This window comes from Sceloporus occidentalis, unplaced genomic scaffold, assembly GCF_023333645.1.
Source record: "Sceloporus occidentalis isolate IW3139 unplaced genomic scaffold, rSceOcc1.0.p SCAF_65, whole genome shotgun sequence".
In the NCBI taxonomy this organism is placed as follows: Eukaryota; Metazoa; Chordata; class Lepidosauria; order Squamata; family Phrynosomatidae; genus Sceloporus; species Sceloporus occidentalis.
In genome coordinates this window covers 2,858,759-2,872,013 of record NW_028317045.1, presented here as the reverse complement: position 1 = coordinate 2,872,013, position 13,255 = coordinate 2,858,759, and the positions used below count along the sequence as shown (strand labels likewise).

Below are 13,255 nucleotides of genomic sequence, written 5' to 3'. Positions count from 1 at the left end.
TCCCTGCCCAGCGGCAGCCCGACCCAGAAGATTCCCTAACCCCAGCTGAAGCGCTGGCAACCGGACAGAGCATCACTGGCCTCTGCCCAGCACCTACTAAAGCTGCAGGAATTCAGGGAGATCCAGCAGCCAACCCGCCTCCCCAGTGGAAGCAGAGAGGTGGAAAAGCTGTCCATCTCCCCAGCGGCAGAACCTAATTCCGGGACCAGAGGAACCTGACCTCCCTCCTCAACGGCAGCAGGAGCACCAGGGAGGGGATGCAGGCGGCATCACTCCCCAGCGGTACCCGGGAGATGGCGCAGCCGGCCCATCTCCCCAGCAGCAGCAGGAGCACCAATTTTGGGAGGGCATTGATGGGCCAAATGAACTGACTGACTACGGAGTCAACCCGTTTGGGGTCTCCTCCTGTGTCAGTCCAATTCGGAAGGGGGAGAATTGTGACCGAACCCTCCATCACTGGAGCCACTGGAGAGGCCTGACTGCCAGCCTCCTCCCTATTGACTATGGGCCCTGGGTTTGTAAAGACTTCTGTGGCTACCCCCAGGAGTATATCATCCCATCACTGTCTGAGGGGATTATCTCCAGCAGACAGCCAGGATCTGCAACCAGGGAGTGACCACCATTGTTTCAGTTTAATGTTGTATGAATCAGTCTCCCCCCCTATTGTATTGTTAATCTCGTTACTGCCCCTGTTGTCTCTGGGAGGCAGATTAAGGGGGAGGTTTGTGTCCCAATATCTTGTTTTTATGTTAATGTGTGTTTTGCTGGATATATCCAGCACTGTGTGCCCAAAATAAATCAGTCTTCGTTTGGTTTTACCCTACACTGAGTCTCGGCTAGTGACTGGGGAACCAGGGAAAGTGTGTTGTCCCAGGCTGAGGGAGCACAAGTCAGCAGAGGTAGTCGCTCGGACTAGCCAGATCCGTGACAGTACTAATTTGGGGAAAGCCCTTTTCTGTTCCAGTAGGACTGCCTCCCTGTGAACAAAGAAAGGTCCATATAGACATGGCAAGTTTGGTGTGGAGAAACATAAGTGGTCTGGACGAATAGGAACGTTGATGGGTGCCAAGTCTTCTCATTTACCATCACTGCCTGACCTCACAAATGCTCTTTTGGCTCACTGGTCACAAATTCCCACAGACACAATCCAAAATCTTGTGGAAAGCCTTCTTAGAAGATTTAAAGTTGTTATAGCCATATCTTGAATTGTCAGAATAGTTTTAGATAGTGAACAATATTTTGACAAAATTATTACAGCTTTATATGAAATCCATAATAAGGAGGGAATGTGTATATTTTTAAGGATGTGTGTTTCAGTAATGAATATGCAACTTGGACAAACTCGGCTTGACTGTCAACTTGTATTCACTTGACTTTTTGTGAAAAGATACAAACAAAAAACAAACATGACAAACAATGATAAATAAAATACATTAATAAAGTTACCGAGACCAGAAATGAATGGCAAGTTTTTTGGTACCAGCAAATTATTAACATGATTGATATAACTATAAATACAGAACATAAAAGAAGGAACAAGCACCTTGATTTTTGTTTTTAAAATTATGTTACATCTAGACTATGTACCCAGTCATAAAGATAACAATTAAGTTTATTTTGTTATTGCGATACGTGTTTCAATAGAAAAGGGGAAAGCTACCTACTATGTTATAAGGGCACCTAATAAATACAACTTTTCAATATTCTGTTCCTGTTAATATTTAAATACAAGAGTCCAAAATTCCTGTGTTGTAAAATTTTTGTTTCTGTCAACTAGCATTCGGAGGGCTTTGGCTTCCTTTACAGACTGTTCAAAGCTGGGTTTCCACATATCCCTCATGGTGGACTTAGAAGTAATTTCTGTCACAAACGGAAAAGATTTGGGGCCTGGGCAAGACAGGTGCATAGATTCTGCCTTCCAATGTTTGACTTCTAAACCCTGTCAATAAAGCAACAGATAATTAGTTCATATGTACAAGTTAAAATTTAACAATTATGTATTAGAGTATGTAATACAGCAACATCAACAAACAAGTTTGAAAAAACACAAAAGTACTTGACGTACTGACTCTGCAGATTAGGAGACTGTCACAGTCAGTGCAGTTTTCCCTCCTTCTGAACCTAGCGTGACACCACATGGGATGTCCTCACCTCACACAAGGGAGTGGAGGAGCACAATACTATCTCACTCACACATAGCAAATGAATGGTGCAGGTCCAGCGAGTCACCTGAAATGGACATGTGTGGCATGATCAGGGCATGCTTTAGGTGTTCAGGCCCCCTTCCCAGTCTTCACCCCTAGACATCCTCCTTCACTGTGCCACACCTCTCTTTGAAACTGAACAAATCACATGCAAACTCAGCATTGAACGTATAGATCTAATAATAATACATATAATGCACAGGAACCCTAAATTGCAGACATTGATCACAAGCCACACACTCCGAAGGCCAGCGCTGGCACCAAGACTGCACTCATAGGACTGCCCCCGATATGCCACTGTGTCCCCTTGATATGACTTATACCCCAGATATGCCACTCTGCCCCCACAGATATGCCTTATACCCCTAGATATTCCCCTTTGCCCCCGATATTATTTTTTATTTATATAGCGCCAACAGTTTACGCAGTGCTTAATACAATACATATATTCAAGGGGTATGACAAGACAAGAATTGACAGACTAAGACAAACCTGCCTTATACCCCCTATATGCCATAATGCTCACAGAAGCCCCAGCGGAAGTGCCGGCAGCAGTGGAGGTTGTCTGCACGCAAAGCACAGACGCCCACTGGCTGCCAGAGAGGAAGATCTGGCAGCCGGCGAACGTTGCGCAATGCGTACAGACAACCTCCGCCGCCGCTGGCCGGTACTTCCGCTGGGGCTTCTATGGTGGAGCACCGGAAGGTCATGTCAAGCTGGTGCTCCATCATTGAAGCACCAGCGGAAGTGGAGGACAGTAGCGGAGGATGTCTGCGCGCATCGCACAGACGCCCACCGGCTGTCAGAGAGGAGGATTCGAGTCAGGCGCCAACGTTACACGGCCTCAATAGACAGCAGTGGACAGCTTATATACCATGTAGACAGGTCTGAGGAAGTAAGAGGAGGGGTTAGTGTATTCAACAATTTTATCTATGTCCCTGTTGCATCTGCTGATATGTTCTACTTCATGTTCTAAGTAAAGTTATACAATTTTGAGAGCAGCCATGGCGACCTGGCACCCAGAAAAAACGGTCACAAAAAACTGCCCGTACCCGATGCAGTCTTTTACTTTGATCTAAAATGCACTTCAATAAATTGAACTTCATTGCCCCCTACCCGATTGTATCTGTAAGCCAACCAATTCCCTACCGCTACTAATAATGCTGTAAGCTCTATGGATAGGTATCTCCTTTCTCAACATATTCATAATTCTTGTATCCCAATAAAATATATCTGTATGACTATTATATTTATTTTATGACTGCATTTAGTTTTACCTTCCCTTTATTATACTAGAAAATATATATAAAAAAAGTATATGCTATTCATATTTAATCCCTTAAGGACTGGGCAGTTTTTTTCGGTTTTTGAATTTTCTTCTCTCCCATTTAGTGTACCCACAAAAGTTATCTATTGCTTTTTTCAGAACAAGAAGGGTTTTTAGATAACATTTATCATATATTTAAAAATAATAATAATAATAATAATAATAATACAGTGAAAAAACTAACAAAAAGCCTGTCAAATAGATTCTGCTATTTTTCCTGAGTTTTGAAATACCCAATGTTTTTATGTTTTTTTTGTAAGTTATAGGGTAATAAGTACAAAAAGCATTTTGCTATTTCAAAACCGTTCTTTTCAAATCTGTTAATCCTGTCCCCATGCCTTATTCGGGACATCTTTGAAGCTAGCCAATTCAGTGTACCACCATAAAAACATATATTTTTGAAAAATAGACACCTAGTATATTTCAAATACTGCACTAATTCTACTACCAGCCTTTGTAAATTTTTGCGGTAGTTTGTGTTTAACCCCCCCACAAAGATTGTACTTCAAATATAAATTTACAGCTCCCGGGATATGACATTTCAAAACAACACTGCAATATGTGTTCAGCAACATCTCCTGAATACGATACCACCCATACATCAGGTAATTTGGGGCTAAAAGGCCACATTTGAGACATGCGCAATTCATTTTTTTCACCATCTGGTCATCCTGCCTCCATGTCCTATTTGGGACATGTGAAGACGGCTAATTCAATTTACACCATCAAACCATATGTTACACATTTTTTCCCTTTTTCATTTTGACATCTGGTCAGTCAGCCTAGGTCCTATTTGGTACATATGTGAACCAGGCGAGTTCAATTTCCCCAATCAAATCCCATAGGTATTTTAAAAGCTAATCTTTTAATTCTTTCCATGCCAGGATTTTCAGGAAGATACAGCGCTAATATTAGCACTTGCTCATAAAAATAAGCTTTTTCTTTATATTTTTGGTCTTTTTTTCTTTTCATTTTGATGAAACTGGATGGTTCCTCTAATGGTGACCACATTATATATATATACACACACACACACACACACACACACACACACACATTGTGACCCCCAAAATTTGAATATTAATTTACAAAAAAACAAAAAGCCTGAATATAATTCTACCCTATAGGAAAAAAGTTTTACTACTGGATGTAACGTGCATGCCTAACTACCTGTTGCTACATTTACACAAATCCAATAGAAAACTAAAATAAAGAATTAAAAAAAGGGTAAGAACACATATACACAGTACCAAGACTGTTCTAATTTATACATATAAACACATTACAAAAATCTTAATTTGAGTTACCTTTTCTTTTAGGCGCATATTTTCCCATACTCTGCTACATATCATACACTCAAAAGCATCAATATAGTTGTCTTGCATGGCATCTTGCACTCCCCATTTTCTGCCTTGTATAGCAGAAACCAGCTGTTCGTTGTTGATGTGACCTTGTAATTTCCATTCTAGAAACTCCATATAAAGTGTGTCATTTTGGTCGAGCTGTTTGATGTATTCTGCAAGTTCCTTAGGATGGGCAAATCTGTCCACAATAATTGCACTTTTGTTGCTAGGTAACCAGTTCTCAATATTAGGAGCACCATAATACACAGGAACTGCTCCCAACTTAAGAGGTCTCCATAACTTCTCTGTTATGTAATCATCACAGATAGCATTTTCAAACGCCAGGATGAACTTGTACTGTGCAAGGATGGTGTAAAATGCTGTATGTTCCATGGAAGATGGATTGCTTAAGTGCTCTGGTAGGTCTTGATTGTGTAAACATTCACCATACGAATCCACTGCAATGTATTTAATGAGTTCTGTAACATAACTGTCGCGATCTGAAGGAGGGTCACAGTCAGACTGAACATATACTAGTGGGGCAAGTCTCTTCCTTAAGGTATTTTTGTTTTCCACCGTAACAAAGTACTCAAGAGATTTCAGTGACTGCAAGCTCTCCAAGTATTGAGTTGTTAAAGGTAAATGGGAATGCCGATTAAATGTAGCAGTATGGTTAAACAGGGTGATAGCAGGTTCATGGAACAGCTTATAGTTGTTCTTTGGAGACTCCTCATGAAATAAAGCCCATTCATGATAGGAACGACGTGGAAGTGGTAAACTGTCAATATTAAAATCTGTACCTAAAAATATATATATAATTGAATCAGTTTCGAGTATTCGCACACTATTCTGTGGTTTCCGTGCTTTCTCTTCTGACTCTCTTTCACAAAAAATAAGAGGAGGATTCCATTCTATTTCAAATTTTTACCTTTATCAAACTGTTCTAACAAAATGTCTTTATCTTTGCATTAATACAAAATTATCGGTAAAGACCAAAAGATCTCAACATGTACAACTTGGAGGATAAAAGAAAGGGGATGTAGTAAGACATTTAAAAAGCACATACATGAAGTATATTTCAAAGGAGACTAAGTGTTGTTATAATCTATAACTAGAGAGTCAGAGGCTTGTATGTGGAAGAAGCTTAATACAGTGAAAAAAATTAAATGGTATAGCCAATGTTAACCTGAATATAGGTTAAGACCAAGAAGTGAATATAGTTTGGGGTTTATGCAAATTACCAGTGGAAACATGCATTCTCACCAACATTTCCTTCCTGGATCACAGGACAAAGGGGTCAAAACCTAAAGGGGACGAGGTCAAGCACTCTGCATGACCCGGCAGCATTGAGCTATAGGCTACAGATAGTGGGTAGTTTGAAGCTAAGTGTTTAGTCTGTGTGTGTGTGTGTGTGTGTGTGTGTGGACATTCACACTTAAGACGCAATGCTTTCTGTGCACACTGTAATGCACTCTGCATAGGCAGTTTTTTAATCTCGGGACTGATTCAAATTTGACGGGATAGGACCTCAAACAAACAAAAAAATGGGACTGTCCAGGGAAATTGTAGACTACTGGCAGGCATGCGTGTTTCAATATTATTTCTCTTTTGGTGGCTGTGTCAGTACTACTGTAAAGGATCATACTACAGACTAGGATTTATAGTACAGATAAGGGGTCTAAATGGTTTTATAAAAACCTTTACGTGTAATCTACAAGTTGTCCCATTCCCTGCAGAAGTTTCTGTGTAAATCCTGTGTAAAGCTGATTCCCTTTCCAGAAAATGGCATGTCAGGCCAGGCAATGTGACCAGTTACAAGTTCAACCTTGAAGCTTGCTCCTAACAAAAAACTTAAACAAGACAGGGCTGCCTGCCAGAACATAGAACAAGTATTTCTAAGTTCACTTGTTATTTTAAAGAAAGGTATTAATGAAGTTGTTTCCTTAATTGTTCTTCAGGGGAAAAAAACCATAATGATTGTACCTTCAAACAAAACTTCAATAAGTAATAATTACATATTCTTTGCAGTATAATATACTATACGACCAAAAGTATGCGGTTATACCTCCTAATTAATCACTTCAGGTGTTTTAGCAATACACATTGCTAGCAGGTCTATAAAGTCAAGCACATATGCATGTCATCACCATAGAGAAACATTGGTAGTAGAAGAGGTCATACAGAAGAGCTCAGTGACTTTAAACATGGCATCATCATTGGATGCAACCTTCGTCACAAGTCAGTTTGTGATATTTCTGCCCTGCTAGATCTGTTGCGATCCACTGTATGTTCTATTATTGTTAAGTGAAAGCATCTAGGAATAACAACAGCTCAGTCAAACAGCTGTAGACAATGCACACTCACAGAGCAAGGCCACCGACTGCTACAGCGTGTAAAAAAAAACTGCCGAGCAACTGCACGCAAGCTGAAGATCACTATGCACAATGCCAACTGTTGGTTGGAGTGGTGTAAAGCATGCAACAACTGGACTGTGGAGTAGTGAAAATGTGCTTTCTGAAGTGATGTGTCACACTTCGCTATCTGAAGTCTTATGGAATGCATAGTGCCTACCATAAGGTTTTGTGGAGGAGGGATAACGCTCTTCTGGCTGTTCTCCAGGGTCTGGGCCAGGTCTTTTGGTTCCCATGAAGAGTAATGTTAATGCTTCAGCATACAAAGACATTTTAGACAATTGTATGCTTCCAACTTTGTGGCACCAGTTTGGAGAGGGCCCTTTCCTGTTCCAGCATGACAGTGCCCCTGTGAAAAATCAAGGCCAAGGACAAGTTTGATATGAAGGAACTTGACTAGCTGCACAGAGCTCTGCTCATCTCATTTGGGATGAATTTGCAACCCAAATTGCAAGCCAGGTTTTCTCATCCAGCATTAGTGCCTGACTTCACAAATGCTCTTTTGACAAAATGGGCAAAATTCCCAACATACAAACCCAAAAATCTTGTGGAAAGCCTTCCCAGAACAGTTGAGGCTGTTATGGCCACAAAGCGGGCACAACTCCCAGGTATGTACATACCTTTGGTCATACAGTATACATAAACAAAGTAAATAATATAAATACAATATATAATGTTGGAACAACAATTCTTACCGTAAAAGAGGATAGCTTTCGTCTTTGGATGCTGCAGGTATGTTCTATTTACTGTAAAAAAGCACATGTCCCCTCCACACTGCGCGAGTCTCCCATTTTCTCCTGTTAATGGGGACCACCAAAGAAGGATGGGATAACTGCCCATTTCATGTTCTAACCTTCTGTGGAGACTATGGTCTTCTAATTGCTTCAATAGTGGGTGGGACTCCTTATATCCTTTAAGATCTTGTAAAGGTATACTTTTTATTTTCCGTTTTTCAAATCTACCAAGTTCAACAACCACCTTTGGATAGAGGACAACTTTTTACGTCTTTTTAATACAAGTACAGTATGTGTCCATTTACAAAATTACAAAACATGTATTTAATTTTCTAGTTAATGTCATGATTCAGATTTGTGTAACAGTTTGTTACTTATGAAGTTTTGTTGTTATATACAGCAGGGGTGGCCATGGGCTACAGTTAAAGGGCCACCCCACAGCGAATGCACATGCACAAAGTACTTTCTATACTTTAATACGCATTCAATTAGATTAAAAAAGAAAAATACTTACCTTAGGGAGAAGCTGCAATGCTCCCCACCCTAATTGCTAGGGGTTGCAGTTAAAGCAGTCAATTAGTGGTGGGTAAGCATATAATGACTTAAAATGCCTTTAATGCTAACTGACCTGAGAAGGAGCTTAAAGACAACGGGCTTTGGGAAATCAGCAAGGCTACTCAAAAGTTTGCACACCCTGGCAGAAATTGTGAAGTGTTGGCATTGATTTTGAAAATATGACTGATCATGCAAAAAACATTATTTAAGGATAGTGATTATATGAAGCCATTTATTATCACACAGTTGTTTGTAGGGCTGCAACTAACGATTATTTTAATAATCCATTAGTTGGCCGATTATTTTTTCGATTAATCGGATTAAAAAAATGCAATTTTTTTTCATTTAAAATATTGTAATAAAAAACGTACAATTTACACTTTCATCTCTTTATTGTAATGGCCTCTCTCTCTTCTTATTTTACTGACAGAATAATAAAAGCTACAAGAACCCAAACACAGTGTTTCTCAAACTAGGTTTTAATACAAAGTTATTAGTAAATATTAATTCATATGTTAACTATTTTTCATATTTAATATAAACAAGGCTTTTTTCTCAGTTTTTATTTTCTTTTATTTAACAAAACTGCCCCCAGTTATGTATATCTGACCTCCAGCTTGCCACTCTTCCCCCATATATGCCTTATACCTCCTATATGCCAGAGATTCCACTGTGCCCCCTGATATGCCACTCTACCTCCCCCTATACACCACTCTAACTCCCCCAGATATGCCATTCTGCCTCCCTGAAATTCATTACACCTCCATACACCACTCTGCTACCCTGAAATTCATTATACCCCCATACACCACTATAATTCATCCATACACCACTCTGCCTCCTCCCCCCTCCCATACACCACTCTGCCTCCTCCCCCTCCCATACACCACTCTGCCTCTCTCTCCCCCCTCCCATACACCACTCTGCCTCCTCCCCCCTCCCATTCACCACTCTGCCTCTCTCCCCCCTCCCATACACCACTCTGCCTCCTCCCCCATCCCATACACCACTCTGCCTCCTCCCCCATCCCATACACCACTCTGCCTCTCTCCCCCTCCCATACACCACTCTGCCTCCTCCCCCATCCCATACACCACTCTGGCTCCTCCCCTCCCATACACCACTTTGCCTCCTCCCCCCTCCCATACTCCACTCTGCCTCCTGTCAGCAACGGAGGTTCACAAGACACCAGGGAGCCGGGTAGAGAGGCAGAGTGGCGTATGGGAGGGGGAGGAGCCAGTGGTGTATGGGAGGGTGGCTCCTATACACCCCTATGACTCCTCCCCCCACCCATACACCACTCTGCCTCTCTCCCGACTCCCTGGTGTTTTGTGAACCTCCGTTGCTGACAGGCACTTTCACTGCAGCTTCATAGAAGCCTCAGCGTAAGTGAAGGACAGTAACGGAGGCTGTCTGTGCAATGCAGACCCCCACCAGCTGACAGAGAGGATGATCCTCTGCAGGAGACCTCGATTCTCTGTCAGCCGGTGGGGGTCTGCACGACTTGCACAGACAGCCTCCGTTACTGCCCTTCACTTACGCTGAGGCTTCTATGAAGCTGCAGTGAAAGTGCCTGTCAGCAATGGAGGTTCACAAAATACCAGGGAGTCGGGAGAGAGGCAGAGCGGTGTATGAGAGGGGGAGGAGTCGGAGGGGTGTATGGAAGTGGAGGGGAGAGACGGAAGTTGTCTGCGCGTATCGCACGGACACCCACCGGCCGACAATGAGGGGAATCCAGGTCCCCTGCAGCATTGCGGGGGATCTGGATTCTAGTGTTATAATCCGATCTCTGTTTGAGGTCGGATTATATAAGGAGAGGAGTTTTTCAGAGCATTTGCTCTGAAAAAAACCTCTTTTTATAGTCGATAAAAATCGATTCGACTAATCGATAATGAAAATCGTCAACGATTTTAATTATCGATTTTATCGATTAGTTGTTTCAGCCCTAGTTGTTTGGCTCTTTTTTAAATTATAATGATAACAGATAACACCCAAATGGCGCTGATTAAAAGTTTACATACCCTTGAATGTTTGGCCTTGGTACAGACACACAAGTTGACACACACCGGTTAAAATGGCAATTAAAGGTTAATTTCTCCACAGCCTGTGGCTTTTTAAATTGCACTAAGCAGGCTAGATACTGAGCCATGGGGAACAGAAATAAAACTGTTAAAAGACCTGCGTAACAAAGTAAGGGAACTTTGAAAAGGATATAAAAAATATATCCAAAGCCTTGAAAATGCCAGTCGTTACTGTTCAATCATTAAGTGGAAAATTTGGGGACCTTCTGACATCAAGCCATAACTGCCAGAAGAATTGCTTGGGATACAAAGAAAAACCCACAGGTATCCTCAGGAAAAATAGAGGATAAAGACGATGAGGTTGTTTCAAGGAGCACAATATGACGATACTAAGAAAAATTAGCGGCACGGTCAAGTTGCCAGAAAGAAACCTTTACAGCGCCAATGCCACAAAAAAGCAGTTACAAAATGCCTAAAAACACATTTACATGCCTGCCAGCTTCTGGCACACTATAATTTGGAGTGACAAGACCAAAATAGAGCTTTATGGTCATAGCCATAAGCACTATGGTTGGAAAGGGATCAACAAGGCCTATAGTCAAAAGAATACCATCCCCACTGTGAAGCATGGTGGTGGCTCACTGACATTTTGGGAGTTTGTGAGCTCTAAAGGCACAGGGAATCTTGTGAACATTGATGTCAAGATGAATGCAGCATGTTATCATAAAATACCGGCAGACAATTTGCATTCTTCCTCAGGAAAGCTGCACATGGGACGCTCTTGGACTTTCCAGCACGGCAATGACCCAAAGCACAAGGCCAAGTTGACCCTCCATTGGTTAAAGAAGAAAAAGGTAAAGGTTCTGGAGTGGCCATTACAGTCTCCTGACCTTAATATCATTGAGCCACTCTGCATGATCTGGGGGCATTTTGCTATGATGAATGAGTTATACTACCCGCAAGAATTTGGAGCCTCATAAACAACTATTACGAAAGACTGCATGCAGTCAGTGATGCTAAAGTGGGCTGTACACAGTATCAAGAGCTAAGAGTGTGCAGGCTTTTGAATAGGGGTCATTAAATTGTTTTCTTTGTTGCCATGCTTTGTTTTAGGATTTTCTCATTCTGTTATGACCTACAGTTGAATATGAATCTCTTAAGAAATAAAAGAAATGTTTTGCCTGCTCACCTCATGTTTTCTTAAAAAATAGATAGGTTTTTAATAACAACAAGACTTTGATGACTTTAGTTCATCTAGCTGCTATGTAGTATATACTTTACAGAGCAAGAATATAATATGATACATTGTTGGTTGTTTATAAAATATATATTTTTACCTGGAGAGTAACCAAGAGAAAAAAGAATGCTATAAAAATACAGGAAACCCAAAACTTTATCCCCCAAATTCGAATCATTTCGCCTTTTCATTGTTGGTTATTGCCAACAAACAACTGTTAAAGTACCATTCTCAAGATCTGTAGGAAGAATCTCCGGTGTCTTTAGGAATCTACAAACTAGACAAAAAAATGAGTAATTAATGACAGACAAAATAAAACTGAACACTATTTTTTTATTCACATTTCATGTTTTTTGTTTTTAAACATAGTTTTGTTTTTAAACATAGTTTAGCTCCTTTAATTAATTTTACCATTTGTACTTTCTATGGCTCACAGTCTTTAACATTCTGTTACTTTGCATCTACTTTACTGGACTAATACAGCTACTTTTAACTACAGTCTTTAAGAATAATTACTTAAAAAGGTATAACCTAATGAAAACAAAGCAGTTCACGTGAAGGCAAAATGACGACGCTTGCGTTTTTTTCCTCGACTGGAGGATTGGGGAGCACCATATCTGTGGAGATGTAGATGAAGAAATAGGATACCAGATTAGGGATTGAAGGTAGAAGAAATGGGGTAGTGAGAAGACAAGGTAAAAGAAAGAAGATGTAGAAGCGGAAGTGGTCGACAGAGAAGCAAGGACAACATCTAAAGAGCGTGAGAGAATGAACAAGAATGAGAGTGTGAGCGAAAGTGTGAGTGAATGAGAGTGAATGTGGGCATCAGGTAACAAATTTTGTTCCAGAATTAAAAATTCGTTGCTTGAAAACGATTGGGCCAAAAAAAACCCAGAGAAACATTTGTCCGAATAATTTTTGGCCTATTTGCACATGTCTATTATACACTCACATACACTCCTCCCCCACTCAGACCTGCCACACAGCTGCCATTGGAGACCTGCCACACAGCTGCCATTGTGAATCCGGCATCCTACGCTCCTCTGCTGGGGCGTGGTGAAGTGGGTGCCATGAGGCACCCTGCAGGGGTTAAATAATGCATACTAAATAATCTCTGCTGGGCATCCTTTTCACTGCCCTCCCCTGCAGGAAAGCATAAGGTGCCAGATTCACAATGGCAGTCCTGGCCAGTTTTTTTCCCCTTGTCGTGCACAAACTTGGGCCCAAGGAAGGAGTATAATATACTATTATACTCAAGATTGTCAAAGCAACTATAAAGTATTTAAATTGCATACAACTACCATATACATTAAACATAAAACATACTTCATAATACTATTTGTAGTAAAAGTTTAAGTGTATAGATGGGGCGTAAATAGAAACCACAAGACCTCAGTGCTAAAATTGCACCTACCCCACCCCA

At 41.0% G+C, this 13,255-nt stretch overlaps 1 protein-coding gene across 1 annotated transcript; it reads right to left on the bottom strand.

The window, feature by feature from the left end:
* Nucleotides 1–1,714: 1,714 nt before the first annotated feature.
* Nucleotides 1,715–12,010, bottom strand: LOC149286965 (GDP-fucose protein O-fucosyltransferase 3-like). The gene is made up of 4 exons (XM_089493588.1): nt 11,933–12,010; nt 7,981–8,263; nt 4,839–5,674; nt 1,715–1,939 (listed from the first exon to the last, which is right to left on the bottom strand). The coding sequence occupies exons 1-4, from the start codon at nt 12,008–12,010 to the stop codon at nt 1,715–1,717; spliced, it is 1,422 nt and encodes a 473-aa protein (XP_089349714.1).
* Between the last annotated feature and the right edge of the window lie 1,245 nt (nt 12,011–13,255).

What these genes read in the sequence shown, in the direction of transcription:
- LOC149286965 (XM_089493588.1), bottom strand. Translation starts at nt 12,010, where the DNA reads ATGATTCGAATTTGGGGGATAAAGTTTTGGGTTTCCTGTATTTTTATA. An exon ending in TTCTCTTGGTTACTCTCCAG is followed by an intron (nt 8,264 to 11,932) that starts GTAAAAATATAT and finishes CTCTATCCAAAG; the next exon opens with GTGGTTGTTGAACTTGGTAG. An exon ending in ATATGCGCCTAAAAGAAAAG is followed by an intron (nt 1,940 to 4,838) that starts GTAACTCAAATT and finishes CTTTATTGACAG; the next exon opens with GGTTTAGAAGTCAAACATTG.